General features: G+C 41.3%; 1 protein-coding gene across 1 annotated transcript in view; it reads left to right on the plus strand.

The window, feature by feature from the left end:
- Positions 1–8,986: 8,986 nt before the first annotated feature.
- The window catches only part of PRKAR2B (protein kinase cAMP-dependent type II regulatory subunit beta), a 93,949-nt gene continuing 81,084 nt past the window's right edge, over positions 8,987–21,851 (plus strand). Inside the window, exon 1 of the mRNA XM_074579433.1 lies at positions 8,987–9,459. Coding sequence (XP_074435534.1) covers positions 9,132–9,459 — 328 coding nt within the window. The 5' untranslated portion in view covers positions 8,987–9,131. The remainder of the gene's footprint in view (positions 9,460–21,851) is intronic.

Genomic DNA, 21,851 nt, shown 5'->3' on the forward strand with positions numbered 1-21,851 from the left:
GCTATGGAAAAAGTGTGTTTCACTTGCCACCTTGCAGTCTTGCCTCCTGGCTCATTGCTACAGCAATGGACCACAGTTTCGAGATGTAGTCATTAACTTAATCCCACAAGAACCTTCTCGCCTTCCTGCATTTTGGTAGTCCATGTGCCTTGCCAGCTGCTACCAAAACCAGCTGCTTCTGGCCCAAGTCCCTGTGGGACAAGGAAGCTGTGCCATCATCTAGATGTCAGAAGGATGATGGAGAAATCCACAGGGCAGGGGGAGTACCCCAGCCCCAGATCTTTGCTATATGTGTTAGGGGCGAGGGAGGGTATAACATTCAGATAGGCCAAAACTCCAGGAACAAGCTCGCATTTGAGCTACCAGGTATAAATCAAGGCAGGTAGAAGTAGGAAGGCCTACTGACCTAAATATCTGGCCTCAAGACCACATTTCCTCCTTTCCCTATTTGTTTGAAGGCTTTGTTGGATAATGCTATGAGATAAGAGTAGGGCACTTATGCAGGATGTCAGGGTGCAGGTTCTGTGGTGCATGTACTGCAGATATGCTGGGGTTGGGACAAGTATTAAAATGTCTTTTACACAGCACACTGCAAGAGAGTTTGGGAGAGGTCTTCTCCAGTGGTGGCCCATTTATATGCAGTCTGGACACATCTAAGGCACACTGTAAAGGACTGTGCTGGGACTGCAGCTGCATGCCCACCGAACATGAGACCTTGATTGGGCCATATGGCAATGATATAAAAGGATGGTTTGTATGGATGTAAGGACATTGTCAGATTGATGTTAACACAAAAATAAACCCTTAAGGTAAACAAGAGAAAGTCCACTGAGTGAAAGTGATCTTAGGGCAGAAAATTATATTGACCTGAAAAGTACCATGCAAATTTGAGTAGATATGTTGACTAAGGACCTTGTCCTTATTTAGGTAATTTGCCCTTCTGGGGCAGGTCCCACAGCCAAATCTGCTGTCCTGTACAACAGATGCATTATCAGCTTGAACTTCTCCACACCTCCTTATGCAACTGTTATGTTGTAAATCAGTCTGAAGCCTGATGTGTTCTGGCTAGCCCCAGCTCACGGATGGTTCCTACGGATTAATCTGCTATGAATTTGGGCAGCATCCAAATTGTCCTGCAATAGGCCCACAGAGAGGGATTTCAGCAAAACATCACCATCTCCCCAACAACCGCTGGGCTCTGTTACGCTCAGCAGAATCTGAACAAAGCAAAGATTCTGCCCCGTTGGCTCCAGACACAGCTATGTCCATGCAGCCTTTAGGAGGAGTAAGCATGAATAACCGCAGACCCTGAAAAAGGAAGAAGAACTGACTGTCACCATCAGTGTGGGAGACTTTTGCTAACTTACATGGACACCCTTTCAGCTCCACATAAGTAACCGTTGTCCTCAGCAAATGGGTTCAGTATCAGCAAGGATTACTTACACGATAAAACATGAAAAAGTGCTGTTGCAAAAGTACTTCAATCTGAAAAAAGCACATTTGGAAAGAAATAGGGGGCATTGGGAAATCACATTCTGGCAACTGCACAAAGTGTGTGCATTTCCCATAGAATTGAATAAAAATAGATTGTGCCGAAAACAACGATAAAAAACTCATGGGAATGCATGTCTGGCACTGTTTATATTCCACTCCTGGGGCTAAAGTTGGAATATTGAAAGGGTGGTGCAATTATGAATTTTACTTTAAAAATGTAAATATTTCTGTGTCTTATAAAAGTATAAAAAATAATCACATACTTTCTTTGAGGATCCATAAGGCTACATTAAATAGTCAGTCTTAACTCACTGCAAGTCAACTAAGTTAAGATATTTATATTGCATTTGTAGAGTGATTAATACGATGGGGCCTTTAGGTTCTGCCAAAATAGAAACAGTAACATCATTTACAGACATATATGTATGCGCGTGTATTTATTTATACACGCACACACATATATGAGAGAGAGATAGAAAGACAGTCTTTCTGTTCCACAATCTCCAAAGGTCATTACATTTAGATTATTTTTTAATCAAATGCACATTTAGAAGTTCTTATAAACAAACCATCCTGAGACAAACTGGAGACTTGGCACTCCAGTGCACAGCTCTGAAGCGTCCACATTTGTCCTTTAAAGTCTGCTGGTTTGAATTAAGGTTCTTCTCTCAAACGTAGCTACTTCTAACTACAGGCACACGTCTTCCCTCACAGACTAGGCAATACCTGAACCCCTCCTCTCTCATGCCTTTAACGCTCAAGTGTGTCACACAGCCCAGCAAGCCTACCTACCCAACCCACGCTGTGTGTAGGTGTGCAGAGACAACCAAATTGAGAAAGAAACACATCCTTCGTTAGAGTCAGAATGGGGGTTTTACTCACTAATGCTATTCTCAGTTTTCACCAGGATGAAAGTCTGCAGGAACATTACCACTGCATTAAGGTTCAAACTCAGGAAAATATTTCAGCTGGTGCTTACGTGTCCTCTTTAACCAGTACTTACGCAGATGCTTTATTCTTCCTGCAAAGAATGAATACTAATTTCTTCAAGAAAATGATTAACAATTAAATCTATCAGAAAACAAACAAACAAACCACCAAACCCCCAACAGTTAATGTCCACTGAAAAAATTGCCTCTTCCCTAGGAGAAGACACCACTTAGAACCACAGACTCCTCAGTTCTGAGCCCCTCCTTTTGGAAATTAGCTCCCAAGAAATCCAAGATAATTCTCATAATAGATTTTTTTTGAGGAACATCGGCTGTTAATGAGCAATGCAAGGCATGGAACTGTAGGGTTGTTCTCCACCCCACAGGATTTCTACTCCTTTGCTCCCTATTTTTGCCACACAGCAGATGATCTGAAGATTTCAGAGCTAAGCTCAGGCCTAGTAAGAGGAGAAGAGGGTTTTCATGGAGAAAGTTCATTTTTCACAAATCATCAGATGCCCCAGCTCCCTCAAGGAAAATGAAAAGCAAACCTATCCATTCACTACAGCTCTTTTGCATTTAAATAATACCCAAGCATCCATGATGGTGACTGTATGTTTTTAAAAGCATACTTGTACTATGATTTCTCACTATTACTTCATATTTCATAAGATCTAAGAACTACTGCCTCTTTTGGGATATTTTTGTGTTCCTCTAGAGATGTGATGAAGACATTGAGCCATTTCTGATAAGCAAGACCAATACTATTCTTTGCCTTAAAGAGGCTAGAAGGAACGACTAGACTATCTAGACTGTTACCCTTCATCACTTAGATCATTCCGTATAAGCCTCTTCTACTGAGCATAATAACAACTGCTTAGATAAAGGCTGTGAACTCTCCCAGTCTTTTCACCTCAGGGCATTTCCTTCAGCTTATGAATAATTCTCATGTCTCTTTTCTGCACATGTCCTATTTTTCAATATTATTTTGAACATATGAACACCAAAACTGTAGGCCATACCTTTTTACTGGTCTCAAGGGTGCTTTACAAAGGGAAGATCCCCCCTTCCTATTTTTGGCCTGCCTCTTGAAATAACCAAGAATCTCATCAGCCTCTTTCTCTACAGAATTATACTGTGAATTCAAGTTGAGCTGTTCCTCCATATCCATCCCTAAACCCTTTTAGAAACATTGCTTTCCAAGATAAAGTCCTCCCATTCTGTAGAAACATCTTGACTTAATATGTAGCTGTGTAAAGATTTTATTTAAATGGACAAGCTATCCAGACTGCTCTGTGCTTTCCTGATCTCACTGACACCGCCGTTCTGACTGGGTTTTGTGTCATCTGGAAATTATATCAGAAACATTTATACTTACTCCCAAGTGATTGCAGGAGGTGTTGAATAGAAGCAGCCTACTGTCAGTTCCTGGGGAACTTCTCCATCTGATGATGATTTTCTGTTGTCAACTACTTGGAGAGATGTCTCTGTTAGCCATTTAACAGGTTGTGTTGACAGTGTACAATGCCATTTTTATAAACAGAGTAGGACACCGTATGAAATAAGATCCTCAAAATAGCCAGAGTCTACTACATCTACACTGTCATTTTATCTCATTACTTTTAAAAATAGAAGGTTTACTTTTAATGGCAAATACAGCACTCGCTATAGTGGCTGTAAAAATTCTAACAATTTTTTTCTGAAATTACAGGTGATTGTGAGTGCCCAAATTGAGGCACACAAAGAGGACTGATTTTCTAAGAGAGGGTATTTGGTAGTTTCTGAATATCAAGAACCAGAAGCAATAGATTTCAATGGAAATCAAGAGCTGTCAATTCACTGAGTAGTAACAGTTGTATGCAGAGTTTGCAATAAGTCACGAAGCTCATACTTCCCGGAAAGCCCAGTTTTGGGTTCTAGGGTGAGTGGAAAAGTAAGGGACTTGAGGTCAGAAGATGCTACCCGGCAATTCTTCTGATCATATTATCTCAGTAGACAAGGTTGCTTGAAGACTTGGTTTCATGGTCAATGTAAGACAACCTAAATTTGAATTGTTGATGAAAAGATGGTCTAATATCACTCCTCTGGAGCTGTGATTTCTGCTCTATTCTCTCTGTCAGCATGATGATTCATCTCAGATCTATCAGGCATTTAATTTGACTGACCACATAGCCCTACTAGTGCTAAAAGGCGTTAAGAGGGAGAGGACAGAAACACTTGTTCAAGGATTAGCAGGGGGCTATTTTGGTGAGGGGAACACCCCAAATCTTAGATCAAGTTAAACAGGTTGTGAATTGGTATTGAAAATGGCAGGGGACATTTAATTTGTAATGCTTCACCACTATTCTGTTTCATGATCTGGATTCCTTCCATCCCAAGTTTTGAACTTGGCCTTTCTCCTTGCTCAGGGAAAACCCTTAGTGGCATAAATAAGAATTTTACTTAAACATGTAAGTGGCTACTTGATTGTTGCTATTCTAGATTTACGTTAGGCAGGGGAAGAGTTAAATATTTTGAATCCCCAGAACAATAAGCACAGGCAGAGCAAAGGTATGAGGTGGAGAACAGGAGACTCAAGCAAAGGAAGAGTCATGAGGAATGTGTTCAAATTTGTTCAAAAATGACAGGCAGTAGCTTCTTATACTGCTGATAGAACTGAACATTTTCCTGATAAATAGATTTGGGGTTGGTAATGGATTTGGTAAAATAATGAGTGACATATCATTCTGATAAGAAGAATGGAAAAGCAGGAAACCACAGATCTGCACAGCTGCATGTTTTGTTATTGCTGAAAAAATCTATGGCTGAATGATTGCCATTAAAAACTGTTAATAACAAAGTTCTGTGAGCAAGATTTTCCTGGTAAGCCAGCAAGAGCTGCTTTGTAAACTGAGAAAAAAAAAAGGTCAATACACGTGACATTTTAATGGCGTTTTGGAAGATCAGAAATTGGTACATGATTATTCCTACTAACTGTGGTTGTTAAAACTTACAAATCAGCTATTGCTTGATGAAGGGCCAGCAAGGAAAAATACTGCCATATAGCTAAAGAGATTTTGAAGTAAATATAAAAAATGAAGGGATTTTCAGGTTGCTTGTCAGCAGCAGCTTTTAATCATGCAGTACGCAAAGTGTGTCTGCATTTAAAATTTCAAAAGCCAGGACAAAAGATTTCAGCTAACACAAACCAAAAATTGTTAAAGCACGAGAAACACAGAGAGTAACATCTCCCACACCCAAACATCAGTCTTTTCCTACTACGGTACAATAGGTATAAGGCCAAGTTTTGTCCTGTGTTTTCTCTGGTACAATACGAGCTATCTTTCCATTGAGAGCCACCGTCAGGAGTTGCTTGGTTGCCAACTTAGGAGAGAGACTACTACAGATGAAATCAGAGTCTCTTATTTCTGGGCTAGCTGTGCGGCTGGGCCAAGCAGATGACTAAAATAGTCCTTCTTGTCCCCAAGGAGGTAACAAAGAGGGTTTTTTAAAAACCTGTTCTCCACTAGTGTGCTTGCTAAAGTTATTTTTCACTCTGGAGAAAAGGCTTTACCCAGTCTACGCTCATGATGTTAAGCCCATCTCTGCATGGTGTGTATTGCATTGCAGAGCTTAACCAGGGTCAATCAGAAAATGGGTGTTTGAGAGAACATCTATGGAAGGACTGGAGAAGGATGTTCCTATCAGGCAAAAAGTTGAATGCTGGCAGAAAAAAGGCTTGTAGTTGGCTGTTGGATGGACTTTGTTAGCTCAATTTTACTAATTTAACTAAATTTGCACTTCCCCCAGCAAAGACAAGGCTTGAAACTCTGTAGCCCCTTCCTTCTGCACTCTGTTCGCCATCCCCTGCGTGATCAGAAAAGATCTCATTCTTCCATCTCTGACAGAAGCAGTCCCAACCCCTGTCTGAGGTGTGCTGTCTGGAACTGTCACGTGGGAGACCCGTGCTTGCTATTTCTCAGCTCCTAGCTGTAGTCTCCTAGTTTTTCCACAACCTCCAACCAGGTGAAGGGACAGATTGACATGCAAAGCTGCTAAGCACGGTGTTATGAAGAGTGCATCTGTTGGCTAAGAGGAAAGGAGACAACACAACTCTTTATGTCGTTTTCCTGGTAACTGTGAGGGGAATGTTCTGCCCAATCCCTTTTCAGTACAGAAGGATTTTTGGAGGTTTTATATTCTCTTTCACGTCAAGATAATGTCCACAGCTGAACTAGAATGACACACAACAATTAGAAGTAACTAATAAAACTCACTGGAGAGGTGTGAACTGATACTCTCATTACCTAACTGTTCACTCTGCTAGACATAACACATTTTGGGACAGCTGTCGTCCTTATGAGGATTTAAAAGCAATTTAAATGTCAATGCAAGCTCCCTGGAACAGAAAGTATCTAAGGAAACCAGACAACACCAACTTCAATTACAGAGTTCACTGCCATCCTTTGAGATACACCAAAACTCAGGATAAGTCTCACTAGGCACAAATGTTTTGGTCTGTTTTGAAAATTTTAAAAAAGAATAATTCTTTAGAGTGCCACCACTTAGGAATCTCTTATTCAAATTATCCCAGTTTTGCATACAAACATCAAAGACTTGCTCTTGAGGATGTCCTCAGAGAAGCAATCTCCTTTCGTGTCTGGGAGGATGGGAGGCTCTGGCAAGCTAAGGAAGTCCTTGATTAGATGGCAAAAGACACTATGCTGCTGGTAAATTCCTAGAGTAATAAGAGTGCCTTGTCTGGCTAAGAGAAAACCTCAGGGATGACAATTCTTTTAGTCCTGGAAGGCTCCAGTAAATGGAATATTGTATGCTCACAGAACACGTAGTGCTTGGAAGACATCAACACTTCGCTTCCTGGAGGTTTCCTCAGAGCTTGGGTATCTCTCAACCTGGTCACAAACAGATCAGCCCTCCCAGTGGTATGAGATGGCTTTTAACTTCAAATAAGTACTTCATAATGAATAGCTGTAGGCTTTTCCTGCAGAGAGAAATGAAGCCACAAGATGTTGCTCAGAGGTATTCCACAGCTCCATTGGCAGAGGTGTCTCTTGCCTGCTACAGGGCAGCAGGCAATCACCCACGCATACATGGTTCACTCACTTCACTAATTTGCCAGGTCTATAACACTTTGAAGATCCAACTTGTGAACCGAGCTCCATTTGCAAATGCATACACAGGGAGCATTGGATTCCACTTGGAAACTAATTCAATTAAAAATGCCTTTAAGATCCAGATCTGTGTTAAAAGCACCATAGGGATTGCTGTATTTTGCTGTCACATTACTTTCTTGAAGTCATTTCTTTCAGCACCTTGCTACTACAAACCCGAATTTTGACTCTTATCTTACCCTGATGAAATAAGCCCCGATGAAGCATATTTCAAGGCAATTTGAGTAACTCCGGACGTTTAGTGAAATCAATTATCAAACAGCCAAGTAGTCCCAACCTTAGACTTGTTAGCAGTTAATTTGCTTGGTGCATAAAAATAAGATTGTAAGAGATATTTCTGGAACCCCAAAACGTTGGCCAAATGTTCGGAGGCGATTACGAATCAGGGGGTGATGCAGTTTTCATGCATTCCAAGGATCTCACTTTCAAGAAGTGTTTAGTAAAGCCCTATGAAAAGCATGGCACCCGTAATTGCCACTTACTTACTTAAAACATTTAAGCTTCCTGGTGATGACAAGTGGCACCTACTTAACACTGTGCTAAGTAGTCTCTGCAGCATGACTTGGAAGAGTGTCTATGCTGAGCATTGGCACCCGGCAATGTTTAAATTGGACTTTTCCTTTTTTTTTTTTTTTTAAATAACAGTTGTTTCTTTCTCCGGCTAAATCTTCCATGGACCTTAGACAACCAGCTGACAAACGGCAGGTGTTTTCTTAGCACCGCATCACCCCTCTCATCCTAAAGAATATAGATAGATAGCGTATGAATGATGCGGGGAATATCTTTAAGGTAGTACACGCCCGAGAAAAAGCGCAGCAGTAATTAGCAATGGAATACTATATCCATGTCCAGCCATTAGGAATCCCCGCCGATCGCCCGCGCGGATCCTGGATCCACCACGGTGGAAAGGCCCCCACAGCGCGGGGGGAGCCACGGGGGGCGGCGGTGCCCCGGCCGGGGAAGGGGGCGTGAGGCCTTCCCTCAGCGGGAGGCCCCGGGCGGGTATTAACAGCTGCGAGGGCTACTCGCCTGCCCCCGCGGCGGGGGGGGTGGTGGTCCGCGGCCGGGCCGGCAAGTCGACCGCCCTCTCCTCGCTCCCTGCCTGCCTGGCTCTGTCGGGGCGGGCGGGGGCGCGCTGCGGGCCGCAGTCCCCGGCGGGAGGTTGTCATGGTTTCCCGGGTCACATGTGTGCGAGGTTCCCCCGGCGCAGGGGGAGGAGGGAGGCGGCGGGGGCGGGGAGGCTTCAGTCACGGACGGGGCCGCCGTGCCAAGTGTGGGGCGAAGCGGAGCGAGAGGCTGCGGCCGCCGGGGCCGCCAGCGAGCCGCTGCCCGCCGCGGATCCGCCCCCCCATCCCCGCCCGCTCCCACCTGCGCCGCCGCCCGCCCCTTTCCCCTTGCCCACGGGCGATCCGCCGGGCGCGCATCGTCCGCCGGCTGCGGACCCCCGGCCTCTCCCCCCTCCTTCTCCTCCTCCTCTCCCCTTCCCCTCTCCCTCCCCCTTCCCGGCCAGGCTGCCGCCCCCTCGGCCGGCCCCGGCATGAGCATCTCCATCCCGGCGGGGCTGACGGAGCTGCTGCAGGGCTTCACGGTGGAGGTGCTGCGGAGCCAGCCCGGGGACCTGCTGGAGTTCGCCCTCCAGTACTTCGGGCGCCTCAAGGAGGAGGCGGCGGCGGCCAGGGCGGCGGCGGCGGCAGCGGCGGAGAAAGAGGCGAGCGGCCGCAAGGCGGGCACCCCCGCGCCCGGCCATGACAGGGGCAGCCAGCCGCCGCGCCGGGCCCCCCCCGACGCCCGCGGGGTCAACTTCGCCGAGGAGCCCATGCAAACCGACTCCGAGAGCGGCGAGGAGGAGGAACCGAAGTTCCCGGGTAAGGGTCCCCCGCCTGGCCCGGCCCCGGGGGGAAGGAGGGAGCCGGCCGGGCCGGGCGGGGGCGGCTCCCTCAGGTGGGCAGGGGAGCGGCGGGGGGGTCCCGCCTCAGTGGCCGCACGGCTCCGTGAGCGGCGGCCGCCGCGCACAGGCCCCGGCCCCCGCCCCGGTGGTCGTGGGTCGGTGGTGGGGGCCCGGGGACGTGAGGAGCCTCCGTGAGGGGACAGGGAATGGGGAGGGGGCGGTCGCGCTCCGCCGGCAGCTCGCCCGCTTGCCCTGTCGCCAAACCAGGGAGCCCAAGGGAGGTTTCCCGTCTCCCGCGGCAAACTTGAACCTGCCGGGCTTGTCCGTTTTGTTCAGCAGGGCGGGATGTCGGGCACACGGGTATGGCCAGAGCCCCCGGCTCTGTCGCTTCTAGCGTATAGGCCTGTAACATTCCGAACAGCAGATCTGTATGTTTCCTTTTTTAAGAGCACAAGAGAGCAGATCTACATTTTGTCATTAGTCCAGTGTATGTCCACCTTAGAAAACGCCTCTCCTGGCTAGGTTACTGTATTCACGCACTTGATGAAGCGTTTCACATAGGTGGACTTACGTGTGTTTCAAAAAGCAGGGCACAATTTAAAATGTAATTTCTTCTTGAAAGCCAGGGTGAAATTGTCTGCCCTGGTGGAAGGGCCTGTGGAGCAAGCTGTGAGGACGGCAAAGCACAGTGTGCGCTATCTTTGTGTTTGAGGGTAACACCTATCTGCATGCAGCGAGGGACACCTTATCTTTGTGTGGCCGAGGGGCTTTATTTAGAGCCGCTGTCAGCCCACTAGATGGGTGGTAGCCATCTCTGAAGGGTGTGCAGCTTCGTCTTTGTGTCGCGAGCAGGCTAACGGAGGGGTCAGTCGGGACGGTTAGCTGCGGAGAGGTCAAGTCAATAAGGTTAGATGGAGAAGAGAAAGCGTCCAAGCATCTTTATCGTTAGCTTTTGTTGTTGTTGTTTTTTTTTTTTTTGAGAACAGCTTGAAATTGAAGTATATCTTATCAGATCGTTGAAGCGTTCATCCCTCCAGGTCATGCTGGAGGTAGATTTGCTTAGCAGAGTACAGAAGCCAGGTGTTGGCTAGACGAAGATCAGTGCAGTTTTAAAAAAGAACGTCTTATGCACGTTTTATCAGGAAAAAATGTAGATGTTTAAGAACTGGGTAAGTTTTCTAAATGCTTTGTGTTGCACTGTAAGACAGTCGCCATTCTTTTCATCTGTTCTTTGCAGCTATACCATGTGCGTTTAATGGGAATTTGAATCTGTCAATCAGGGTCTGCAGATTTATGTGGTAATTTTGAACTCTAACGCTGATTATGTGAGAGTAGTAAAAATCTGGAAATTTGCTGTCTTTGAAAACTGAAATGGTGATAATGTGGAAGAACAACATTATTAGCTTAATTCACTAGCACTAGACGTGGCTTTCAAACATGAATTATTATGACACTACATGGACTCATTGGTGAATGGAGAACTGGAATGTTGTATGGAGGGAAGTGCAGAAACGTAGCTTGATTTATTGGCATGTATGTGTTACAAATATAACTTTACAGGGTGTTTTAAGAAGCTTTCTAAGCTTTTCTAATGAATACCTGTAAGCAAGATTCTCTATATTGTTTGCGTTGTGGTCGTGAAGAAGGAAAGCCATTGTCAATATTCTCATTAAGGGACGTGGTAGAACGACTTGGTTTAACTAATTGATTTACTCATTTGACAAAAACCCTTTAAAATATCACATTTTTAAGCCTAACATGTTTTGAAAGTTTAATTGTATTATGGCTTGTAATTTCTGTCAGTTGGAATAATTAATAATTAAAAGTAACAGAAATGGAAATATTTGTGAAGCCATGTGGAAGGTGAATAATAAGTTATAGGAAAGGATTGCTAGTGGTGTGCTTGTGTATGTGTGCAATGTGCAGGAGTGTGTATCTTAAATTCAAATTTTATGCATGCCCTGAATACGTATTCTTTTAAGGTAACATAACAATGCATCCACTCAGCCTTTTGTTAATAACTGGACGTATAAAGGCTTGTATTCAACCCATTGTTTAAATGAGTTTAAATACCATTATAAAAGCATACTTCTTTTGTGCTTTTGCTTTTTGTAAGATGCAATTCTTGAACTTAAGTTGGGGGGAATTTCTTTTTTTCTTTTGCCTTTATGAATAATCAGATTGCTTCTGTATAGGCAATTTGTCCTGTTTGAATATTGCTTTCGTACAGGAGAGGAAAACAAATTGGAGACGTTTGTAAGCAAATGTAAAATAAAAACCTCTGGGAAGGAGTTCAGACCTGGTGGTGCTATTGTTTCTTTGTTAAAGCAGTACACTTGAAATGTCAAGCTGATGGTATTCCTTAATTAATTCAAACAGGACGTTGTTGAGAGCTCCTTCTAAATGCTATTGTCTCCAAGCCACTTTTGTTTTGTTTTGTTTTGTTTTTTTCCTCTCCTTTCCCAGTGCATGTTACTACCTACCTATAAGCACTGCAGTTGAACTCTTTGTCCATATTAGTTTTGTCCTTGAAACGCGTTTTGGAAGGTACATCAGCATTATCCTGTTTCAGAAATAATGATCTGAGGCATAAGCTGTGTTTAAAAGAAGAGAAAAAAAAAAGGGGGGGGGGCAAAACCCCTATACTCAGGATTAAGAGTCATATGTGAAACATGAATTAAACTCTGTTCAGGTCCTTTGCTGTGTCCATTACATCAGTTGCAGAAATCAAATAAAGGTAGAAGCAGTTACCTTGTCTAGAGGGAGAACTTTGTTGTATTGGTGTTGTAGTTCTGAATTGGCACCTGGAGTTAAGGTGACCTCTGAGATGACATTCTTTACTGAATGCACTGCTTAATTTGGGAGTGATTTTTAGGTCTTTTAGTTGGGTTTTGGGTTTTGTTTTTAAACATACTAAGTTGCCCTACATGGGTGTATTAGCGTTTATCAGTGACCTCAACTAATTCCTACTAATACTAAAAGCAATTACTAAACTGAATAGAACATATAGGTAAAAATGAGCCTCCTTTTAGCAAATTCTTTTAACTTTTTGCAGGTTTGAAGTGCATATTAAAATTTATTATACTGTGTCTGCAAAATCTGAAAATGCTCAGTAAGTTATTTGTTCTTTTACAAATGACTATACTTTTTACATTACCACTTATGTGTCAATGTGCAACTTATTTTGATGGGTAATAACCCGTGTCATTTGTAACAGCTGTTTTTAAATATTTGGCATAGCTAAACATTCATATTCTATTTAGCCTTAATATGAATTAGAACAGATGTTTTTAGAGGTAACATTGCTGTTCTTTAAACTCAAAAATTGCAATTCCGTATTTGGTGTTGTGTAGTCTCTGTTTACTTTGTTTTTCTCATGTTTTACTTTGGTTTGTGTTGGTGTTTTTTCTCGGATAGTGATGTATTTGAGCAGGAAAATACTACAGCTGTTCCTTTCCTCCCCCATGTGCTTCTGTTGGTGTGTTGGTTGCTTTGAGTTCCTCCTTTGAAAACTTAATCTAGAAAATGCAAGTATCTATCTCAACTTTACTCAGATTATACTCAAATAATATGAGATCACTGCTTAGGTAAAACGTGTGTTCTAGTTTACAATGTCAATGTTAAAGGCGTGTCTTTATTTTAGTTCCTTTATTCAGTCTGAATTGCTTTACATACATGCTGTTCATAGAAATCTTGAAATAGTAGGTAAATTGTAGAAACGAGAGTGTCAGAGAAGACTTTGCACGCAACCACATCCACACCAGCTTTGTGATGATAAATGGTGCTTCATCAGTTCTGTTAACCTTACTTATGGTTTAAACAAAAACACTAAACAGTTTTTTGCGCGCCTGTCGTGTGATGATAATGGGTAGGTTAGAGCAGTGGAAGGGGTCAATGAGAGCAAGGGGACAATGTAAAAATATGTATAGATTGTAGTAAGATATCATTAAACTGGGGACGATATAGAAAAACATGTGAATTTCTTAAAAATTTGTGTATTCAAATTAAAACCTGGGTGTTATGATGGGTGGTGGCTGAAAGCATTGCTATCTAATGTGTGCTTAGGCAACTTCGGGAATGAAGTTTTAATAATTTCTACTGTCACTCATCTGAAATATAAAAAGAAATGAAGCATTATTTGTACGGTTGTAAGGACAAACCTAATCAGACCCAGGCTGGAGCAGCCTTCCTGTGGATACAATTTAGAGAAGTTCCCAGTTACAGGTGAGTCCCTTGCGAGCATGTGAGCATGGCATTGTTGGTGCACTCCTTGGCGTGCTTTGGGCTACACCTCCTTGCACTTTTCTGAATTGTGTCCGGCATGGTTCAGAGCATACTGTGTGTAGGAGACCATTCGGGACAGGCATTTGGGATGCAAACGGCTTCTGGAGGGAAAGGAATTTTAGCCGTGTGGACGGGTGCCTTGCTGGTTCAGTGGGCCTCGGTGGTCAGAGGATGGCCACTGGCCACTCTTATCTAGTAGTATACACAGTCATATAACCACAAAGCTTTCAATCCTTGCTGTAAATCTTCAGAATAATGGAGCTTTTTGAAATAATAGTTTCCAGTATTTTCGACAGGAGCAAACAAAAATATTTTCTTTCTGCCAACAGTTATTTTAGAAAGCAAACCTGAGTAAGTTGGCAGTTCAGTCTTTTTTTCTCTCTTTTTTTTTTTTTAATCCCTTAATCTGACCCAGGTGTTTTATTCAGGTTGAGAGAATTACAGTCCAAAAACTTAGTTTGACTAAATTATAAACAACTAGAAATGTGAACTTGTATTGGGTAGCACTTAGAACTCTTTATAGTACAGAGTATGGTTCCCTCTCAGACATGCATACATTTGTGATTGTAGATGAAAAGCATACTTTTGCTATAACCACTTTTAAAAAAAAAAAAAAAAGTATGTTTGTGTTAAGAATTCAGTTGAAATGATAGCAGCCTCCACTGTAAAGTATATATGTATCCCCACTCAAAACAAAAGCATGGATGAGTGAAGGTGTCTCTGCTGGCTATTATTTTGTTAAAATGTGTGCATTTAAGAGAAGCAGGAGAAAATTCCAAAGACCTAAGGACAGAAAATTAGTAAAACTATACCAAAAACATTTGAATTTATCTCCAGCTTCTTTTTCTCTAACGAAACAACTTGAACTGGTTTTGGCTGACTGCTCAGCTCAGAAAAAGAAAATAGCATTAATTCAGGAAGTATAGGAAGACATAAAGTTTTGTTGGCATGAGTTTGTAATGATTGCATTATGAATGATAAAGCATAAACAGTGTCAGTACTAACACTTGCACACCACTACTCACTTTCTTGCACATATCATGTCTGTTTTCCTTTAAAACTAGCTTCCTCAGGAATGCTCTGGGAGTTTTGTGTCACTTGCTGACTTTGGTTCAGTTTCCCAAAGAAATGTTACTTTTTTTGTTCCCCGTGTTTACTCCTGTTTATTCATTTACATAAATGGATAAACAATTACTTATTTATTTTTTTTTTTAGTGACCAGAATAAAGATGTATCTGTGGACACTAAGAAAGTGTCTGTTTTTAGAATGTACTCCTGTTAAAGTTGTAAAAAACCAACATAATGGCCTAATGTTTATAACCTGCACAGTGGTCCTTCACGCATATGTCAGTAAGTGAAGCTTGGTTTAATATGTATATATCTCAGGGTTTATCACTAGTCTGTTATGCAAAAGTATTGCATTCTGTTCCCTATTTCTGTCCAGTGAGATCCCTCAGTCTGAGGGAAATTGACCTTAAATAGTGAAATCTCTGCAGACTCATTGCCCTTAGCTGCTCCTGTAAATCTGGAACATATGGTTTGGAAATCGCACATTTAGGTCACAAGGTACAGATTAATGAAGGTACGGGCTGCTGCCCCACTTCTGGTTTTTCAAAATCAAAGATGACCTCTAGATTGGGAAATTTCATTTGTCAGGACACAGTGATGAAAGGAACAAGAAGGCAAGGTGGAAGGCAGGACATGGAGTCAGAAAAGGAGCCAGTGTGTGGTAAGGAAAGTGCAAAGGTAAAAGCAAGAGGAAAGAGGAGGGACAGAAGTAAGGGGAGGAAGATAGAAGAATAAGAGAGTACATGTGAGAGAGAGAGAGCATTAAATTATCTGCTTTTACTTTCTCAACCCAGATATAACCCTGCTCTCCTCATGTATACACTCCAAATTTATGTCCTGAATTTTCTACTGAAATTCTGTTTGGCTTATAAATGTATTTCAGAAGGGCATAAATACAAACTTAAACTAAAATTAGTGGTCAGTGCATTGTATGAATGTGAACTTGGTCATTTGCAATCTTTTAAATATTTTGACATCATCTTCTGTCACGTTACTGCATCTGGAGACTCATAACACTTATATTCTACTGAGTGTGTATTCTAATGAAAGTTTCAACTTGAGTTTTTCGTGGAGAATCCAGATTGTTCTTGACCATTTTCTGTTTTAAAAAAATAACAGTAGTGGTCATCGTCAAGAAAGTCAATAGCCATGTGGGTGCAGCTGCAGTCTTCATAGAGAGTTAAGATGGTTTCGGTGCTGATGGCAAAATGAAATATTGAATAGTACGTAACAAACAGTTTGTGAAAAGTCCGTTTCTTTAGTGCTTAATAAAAATCACGGTGGTTATTTCACCAACTATTATTTTAATAGAAGTGCCTGAAAGTCATGCTGTAGAAAAACTATTCCCACTCCAGGTTTGAGCTTTTCTTTTGAGCTTCAAGTGAGTGTAATTATGGAGAAGTTCTGTGCTTTAAAAAGGTGATTTTAAAAAGGCTTTGAGAAAAAGAGGCATTTAAAATGGCTCAGAACTCTCTGTTGCTGGAATAGGTCTTGACGTACATGAATTAGAAGAAAAAGAGGTGATCTTACTAGGGATGATACATTTATCACATGGACTTCTTTTATATTGTAGGTTGTTACATGGATGTGGGCACATAAAAGATTAAGTCCGTGTACATGAATTACTATGTGCTAGGTAAATTCGTTAAAAGAAATACACACATCTATAGGTAGATATTATTACCATAAACATCAATTATGCTGTTGCTTGAAAGCAATCTTATGAGAATTCTACAGGAAATATATACTTTTTTTTTTTTTTCTTTGGGACAATTGATGATGACACATAAGGCTAGATAGCTTTATGGAGAGGTTTTATGCTGAAAACTCTTATCCTTTCAGGGAACCCTTTCAGGCTAATCCTTTCACTTGCTGGGTAGGAATGATAACCTGTTTAATTCAGGAAACTGAACAGGACATTCCTACATCCATGTAAATTTTGATCAAGACAAGTCATTACAAACTTTGTGTTTTATCTAATTTTTTGCTTTCTAGGATACATTTTTGTTCTGTAGATCCATTTTCAGTCATAGCACTAAACAAGATGTTGAAGAGGTGAAGTTTGCCTTTGAGTGTCCTTTGTTTTCTCTGTATTTTTTACTTTTCTAATTGACTGGTGTTATTGCATTTTTCCCTGAAGAAACACTTCATGTTTGTCAATTCTATTTTTCATTTAAAAATTCGAAGAGCTCTATTTCAAGTTTTTGTGCATTTGGTGATAAAAATAGCAGAAGTACTCACACAGAATTTCTATTTCCATCTCTAGGCAGTGTAACACATGAATCCAGATTTAAATCGATTGAGCAAGTAACCTAGAAGACGTACAGTTTTGGGACTACATCAAAAAGATGATGTTAATCAAATGTCCAGTGCCTTATTCAGAATTTTAAATGATACCATCTCACACAAAAAAGTGAGATCCGAAATGAAGGGAGATGTAGACAGGCAAGGGTGTCTGAAGTGCAAGGGAGTAAAATGCTGGTTGTAGGCACAAGGTACCCACTGAGTGAACTGAACAACAGCCATATGGCAGTTCGCCATCCTTTCCATAAAAGGCATCCTTTTAGCATTGCTGCTCAGAAAAGTAATTTACAGACCACAGATAAAATGAGGAAATGATAAGGAATGAAACAATAAAAAAAATATATCTAAATTTTAATTTAGCCTTGCCTTATTGTACTATAACACTGTGGATAATGGAAGGCAAAGTGGTAAAACAAACATGCTGTAACAACAGAAAGTGTTTTTCACTTGTATTTTTGCCTCTTAAATTGCTGTGCTTAATGATATTAAGAAAAAAATCATCAGAGCAAGAATTTGAAGCTGAGAGCTTGTGCAGGTAAAAACTGATAATGAGAATAGCTTTCTTACACATACTGTTCCAGTTATTTGACTAAAGTGGTTTTTGTAAAGCCAAGCTAAAAGGGCCAATTAGTAAATATTATGAAGACTTCCTTAATGGAGGGACTCGAAAATTGCTGTATAAAATAGCTTTTGAAAGGAGAAGTAACATGATCTTTCCTGCTCAGAGTTGTTCCAGATACCATCCTGCCTGTATAAAGATCTTTATAACAGCATCAACCCCTTCTGAATCCCTGTGATGCAGATGTAAAATATGTTTTTATAAATAGTGATAGTCTCTTCGTAGCATAACTTTTTAGCAGACATGTCTATTGTAAAACATACCAGACAGGAAGAAATCGTTGCCCAACACTGGAAAGAAAACATTCTTTGCAAAGCCTCAGTATAGACTATAAATAAAAGATGTACAGAATCCTCAGTGTTGGGATGGATACAAGCTGGAAGCAAGTGTAAACATTCAGACTTGCTAGCCTGAGAGCGCAGGTTTAGTGTGTTTTCCCATTTTGATTTTAATGATAGAGTTGTAATGCTAGCGTGAAGAATAAAATCCATTGCTGCGAGTTATAAGGCATTTGTAACTCTTGCAGGGTACGGATTAATTTGAACTCATGCTGTCCATAGCAGCATTATTGTGGCCTTTTCTGATGTCCCCATGAATGTTTATATACTGTCACCGCACTGATCTTGTCCTTTCTAATTTGTTTCCCATTACTTTCAGTCCTGAACTTGTTCCCTTTTAGATCCTCTCTCTGAAGCTGTAACACTTCTTTTCATTGATGCTTAAGGAACTCCATAGTTAGGCCAGTAATTGCATTTGGTAAAAAGTGCAGACTAATGTCTCAAGTCCTTCAAATAGGTGTTGATCAAGAAATTTTTACGTTTTGATTTTAAAGGTTTTGCAATGTCTACAAGCTAGTAAGTATGTTTAAACACTCTTCCTGGATTAACAGTGATTGACAGCTTTAATGACAAAAGCTTTGTCTAATGGAGAGCTGGGACTGTCCTGAGATTTCTTGTTCTCTTCCAAAACAATGTTTGTGGTACTCATCCCACAGTCAGAAACAAGCAAGATGTATACTATAGACATACGTTACAATTTTCTTAAGGCTTTGAACAGAATGTTTTCTACCATTCTAATGAAACCATTTTGTAGTCATGAATGAGTTTTGGAAAATGTAAGTTCTCAATTATAGAAACTATTAAACATTAGAGGGACAGACAATATTTGTTTTTTTTTTTTTTCAGTTACGCCTAATTTCTATTGAAATTGAGGAGTTAAGATCCAGGTACCTTTATAGATCTGCTTCTCCAGGAGTCTTTTTAGTACTAGGCCCAGTCATCATTTTATCTTTGGTTCTGGGTGGGGTTTTTTTCCATTTTTAATGCATAGTGTTTTCTCTTTCCAGCCATTTCGTTCAATACCTTTGAGTAACGTTCAGACATCTTTCTCTAAAAGCCATTTTTTCGCTGATAATTTATCTGTCTCTATTGGTTTTTAATAGGTACTCAAAACATGAGAAACTCTGATCTAGCCTTCACCACTACATTATTTAAGCGTTTGTGAGGTAATTTAAATATAGAGTTAATAGCCTTCCTTCCTTCCTGTTGCCTCAACCTACAGGAAATATTATTTAATGGCTAATGCACGTATAAAAAATTGGTCTGAAAGTAAATAGTTATTTATTCTTAGATACTACTACCTTCAATTCTTGGTAAAAAATTATCATCAGTATTTATCTGCATGTCTCCCTTGCTAATCTGTCAGTTTTGTCCTTCTACTGGAATGTAGCTGCTGCTGGCAGTTGAGGTGGGAGTAGACATAGATTCATTTCCATTATCCACCTTGCAAAGAGAAGTAATTAGTTCTTCTGGTTTTTCTTTCTTAGGAACCTGAATAAAGTGGAGTCACTGTTTAAAGTGCACCCTAGTCTGCTGTCTCTCTGGAATGTATTGTCATATGAACATGGCCCGTGTGTAATTATTTCAGCTTATAGCCTCAAAAAAATTAAAAAAGAAGAGAAACAATTTCATGCTTCTCTAAATCCATCCCTCAAATCATTGCATTGAGCACAGATGCAGGCTTTGGCGTGTATAAGGAGATTGGGAAGCCTTGGGATCTTGGGAAGCCTCAATCGAAGAACAGTTTGAGCTTGTGAGAGAAGGTATGCTTTCCATGCAAAAATGAGGCATTTGTCCTTTTCTGTGGCTTCGTTTTTGGGGAATTTTGGGAGTGTGGCACACCCTCTAGAGTAAAGTTTCTTAATGTGTACTTCTGTAAATACTGCTAGAAAGACCTGACTTTCATGCTACTGCTAAAATTGGATTCAGTCATTGATCCATTTCCACCAAAGAGAGGGTTTTCCTGTGAAGGTTATACAGAGTATAAGAGTAAAGTAATGAGTTGCAACCTACTTCTTCTATTTCGGCTGTCATTTTTGCTGAAGGATCTTTCTCATGCACTGGATTTAAAAACAAAACAAAACAACAACAACAAAAAAACCCCACAAAAACCCAAATGGTAGTAAGACACAGTAAAAGACTGTGACAGCATTTCTGGTTTTCACCTTTTGTTGCTCTTAAGAGGGTGTATCAAGTGTTTTGTGTTCCTTCTTTTGCTCTTTGCAATATGCGAAATTAAGAAGGTTGCTTGACCTTTATACAGAAGCTCAGTCAGTGGCTAACATCCATTTCCCTTGTTTTGAGATAAACGCTTATTTGCAGTTCTGCTTGACAGTAATGGAAGATAAATCACAGAAATGTGTGCAATCACACTTCACAATAGAAAGGAGGCAGGTTGATATTTACAATTTTAGCACAACACTCATGGTCTTTATAGCTGTAACACTAGATAATGGAAGACAATCCAGGAGTGAGTTGAGGTAAGGTGCGTGTATAGGCCTTTTGGAAGAGGCAAGTTCTCTAAGATCCAGATCATTGGTATGAGCCTGTACCTCACTGGGTGCTTATTGGACTGTACTTTTTTCTGTTAGAAAGATGTTTTTATGTCTGACAGAATTCTGCCACTGTAGCATCCAAATCCTTGACAGAATCAAAACAAAGCATGCAAATGAGCTTCAAAAAGAAATATCCTTAAATCCAACAGGTTAAGGAGCCTGTTAGCCCTTCTCCCTAATGAAGCAGGCTGTTTGTCACCGCTTCTGGCTGGGAGGTGACAGACGCAGGGTCCCTTTGGGGGAGATGGCCCTGGGTCCCTGCCCCTGGGCGGGAGCTGTCCAGGCGGGCGGTGCTGGAGGCCCCCACCGGCCGCTGGGCACCACCTGGGTGTCCTGCCACGGGGAATGGGGGAATTCAGCTGTTGAGCAAAATTGTTTTTGTTCTTCTTGTGTGCCTAGAGACTTCTATGCTATCCGAGATGTGTTTTACTTCTGAGGAAGGAGTTATCATTCATGGCTGTGGTAGAAGTCAGTACATTGCAATCCATTGTCTCACCTTCAACTTTATTGCAAGTTCCTCTTCAGTGGATTTTATTTTTTTTAATGTTTTATTTTCTGAAGAAATAATAAAACTGACTACACAGCACCGAACATACAAACTGGCACATACCTCTATTATTTCTTCAAGTCATAGTGTAAAAATCATAGTGTGAAATTATTCCAGCACGTGAATTGGTTGGTATGTGTTCATTTCAGCTGAGGGAAAACCAAAACAAAACATGTCTTATGGCCTCAAAGAGCCAGATGGTGTATGACATGGAGTCGATATCATACCTTTGCAACATTTAGTTTTATTCAGCACAAAACTGGAAGCACATTACTGAAGGTACGTTATAGTGTTCAGATAGGGGCAGCACCTGAATGCTTGTGCTTCAGAGCCGTCTAGTACTGGTGTTCGGAGCCATCTAGTACTGATTAGCAGGTTGACAGGCCAAATGAGACAGACCAGTACTGAATTTCTGTGACCTTTCCTTTGTGGTGGATAGCAGTTTGGTGTCAGCTGCTATTTTTCACAAATTAGCAGGAACTTTTTTGCTTTAAGACTTTCTTAATTGTTACATTTAAATGAAATTGTTCAGCAAGTTCAGAAGCTGGTAAAGGGAGCGAGCAGGAAGCAGGTGGATAACATAGCGGTATAACCTTTGCTGTGAACCAAGGTGAAAGAAATGAAGCAGGAAGGAGTTTTTTCTGGAAATGAGGT

The sequence above is a fragment of the Larus michahellis genome, chromosome 1 (genome assembly GCF_964199755.1).
Source record: "Larus michahellis chromosome 1, bLarMic1.1, whole genome shotgun sequence".
NCBI lineage: Eukaryota > Metazoa > Chordata > Aves > Charadriiformes > Laridae > Larus > Larus michahellis.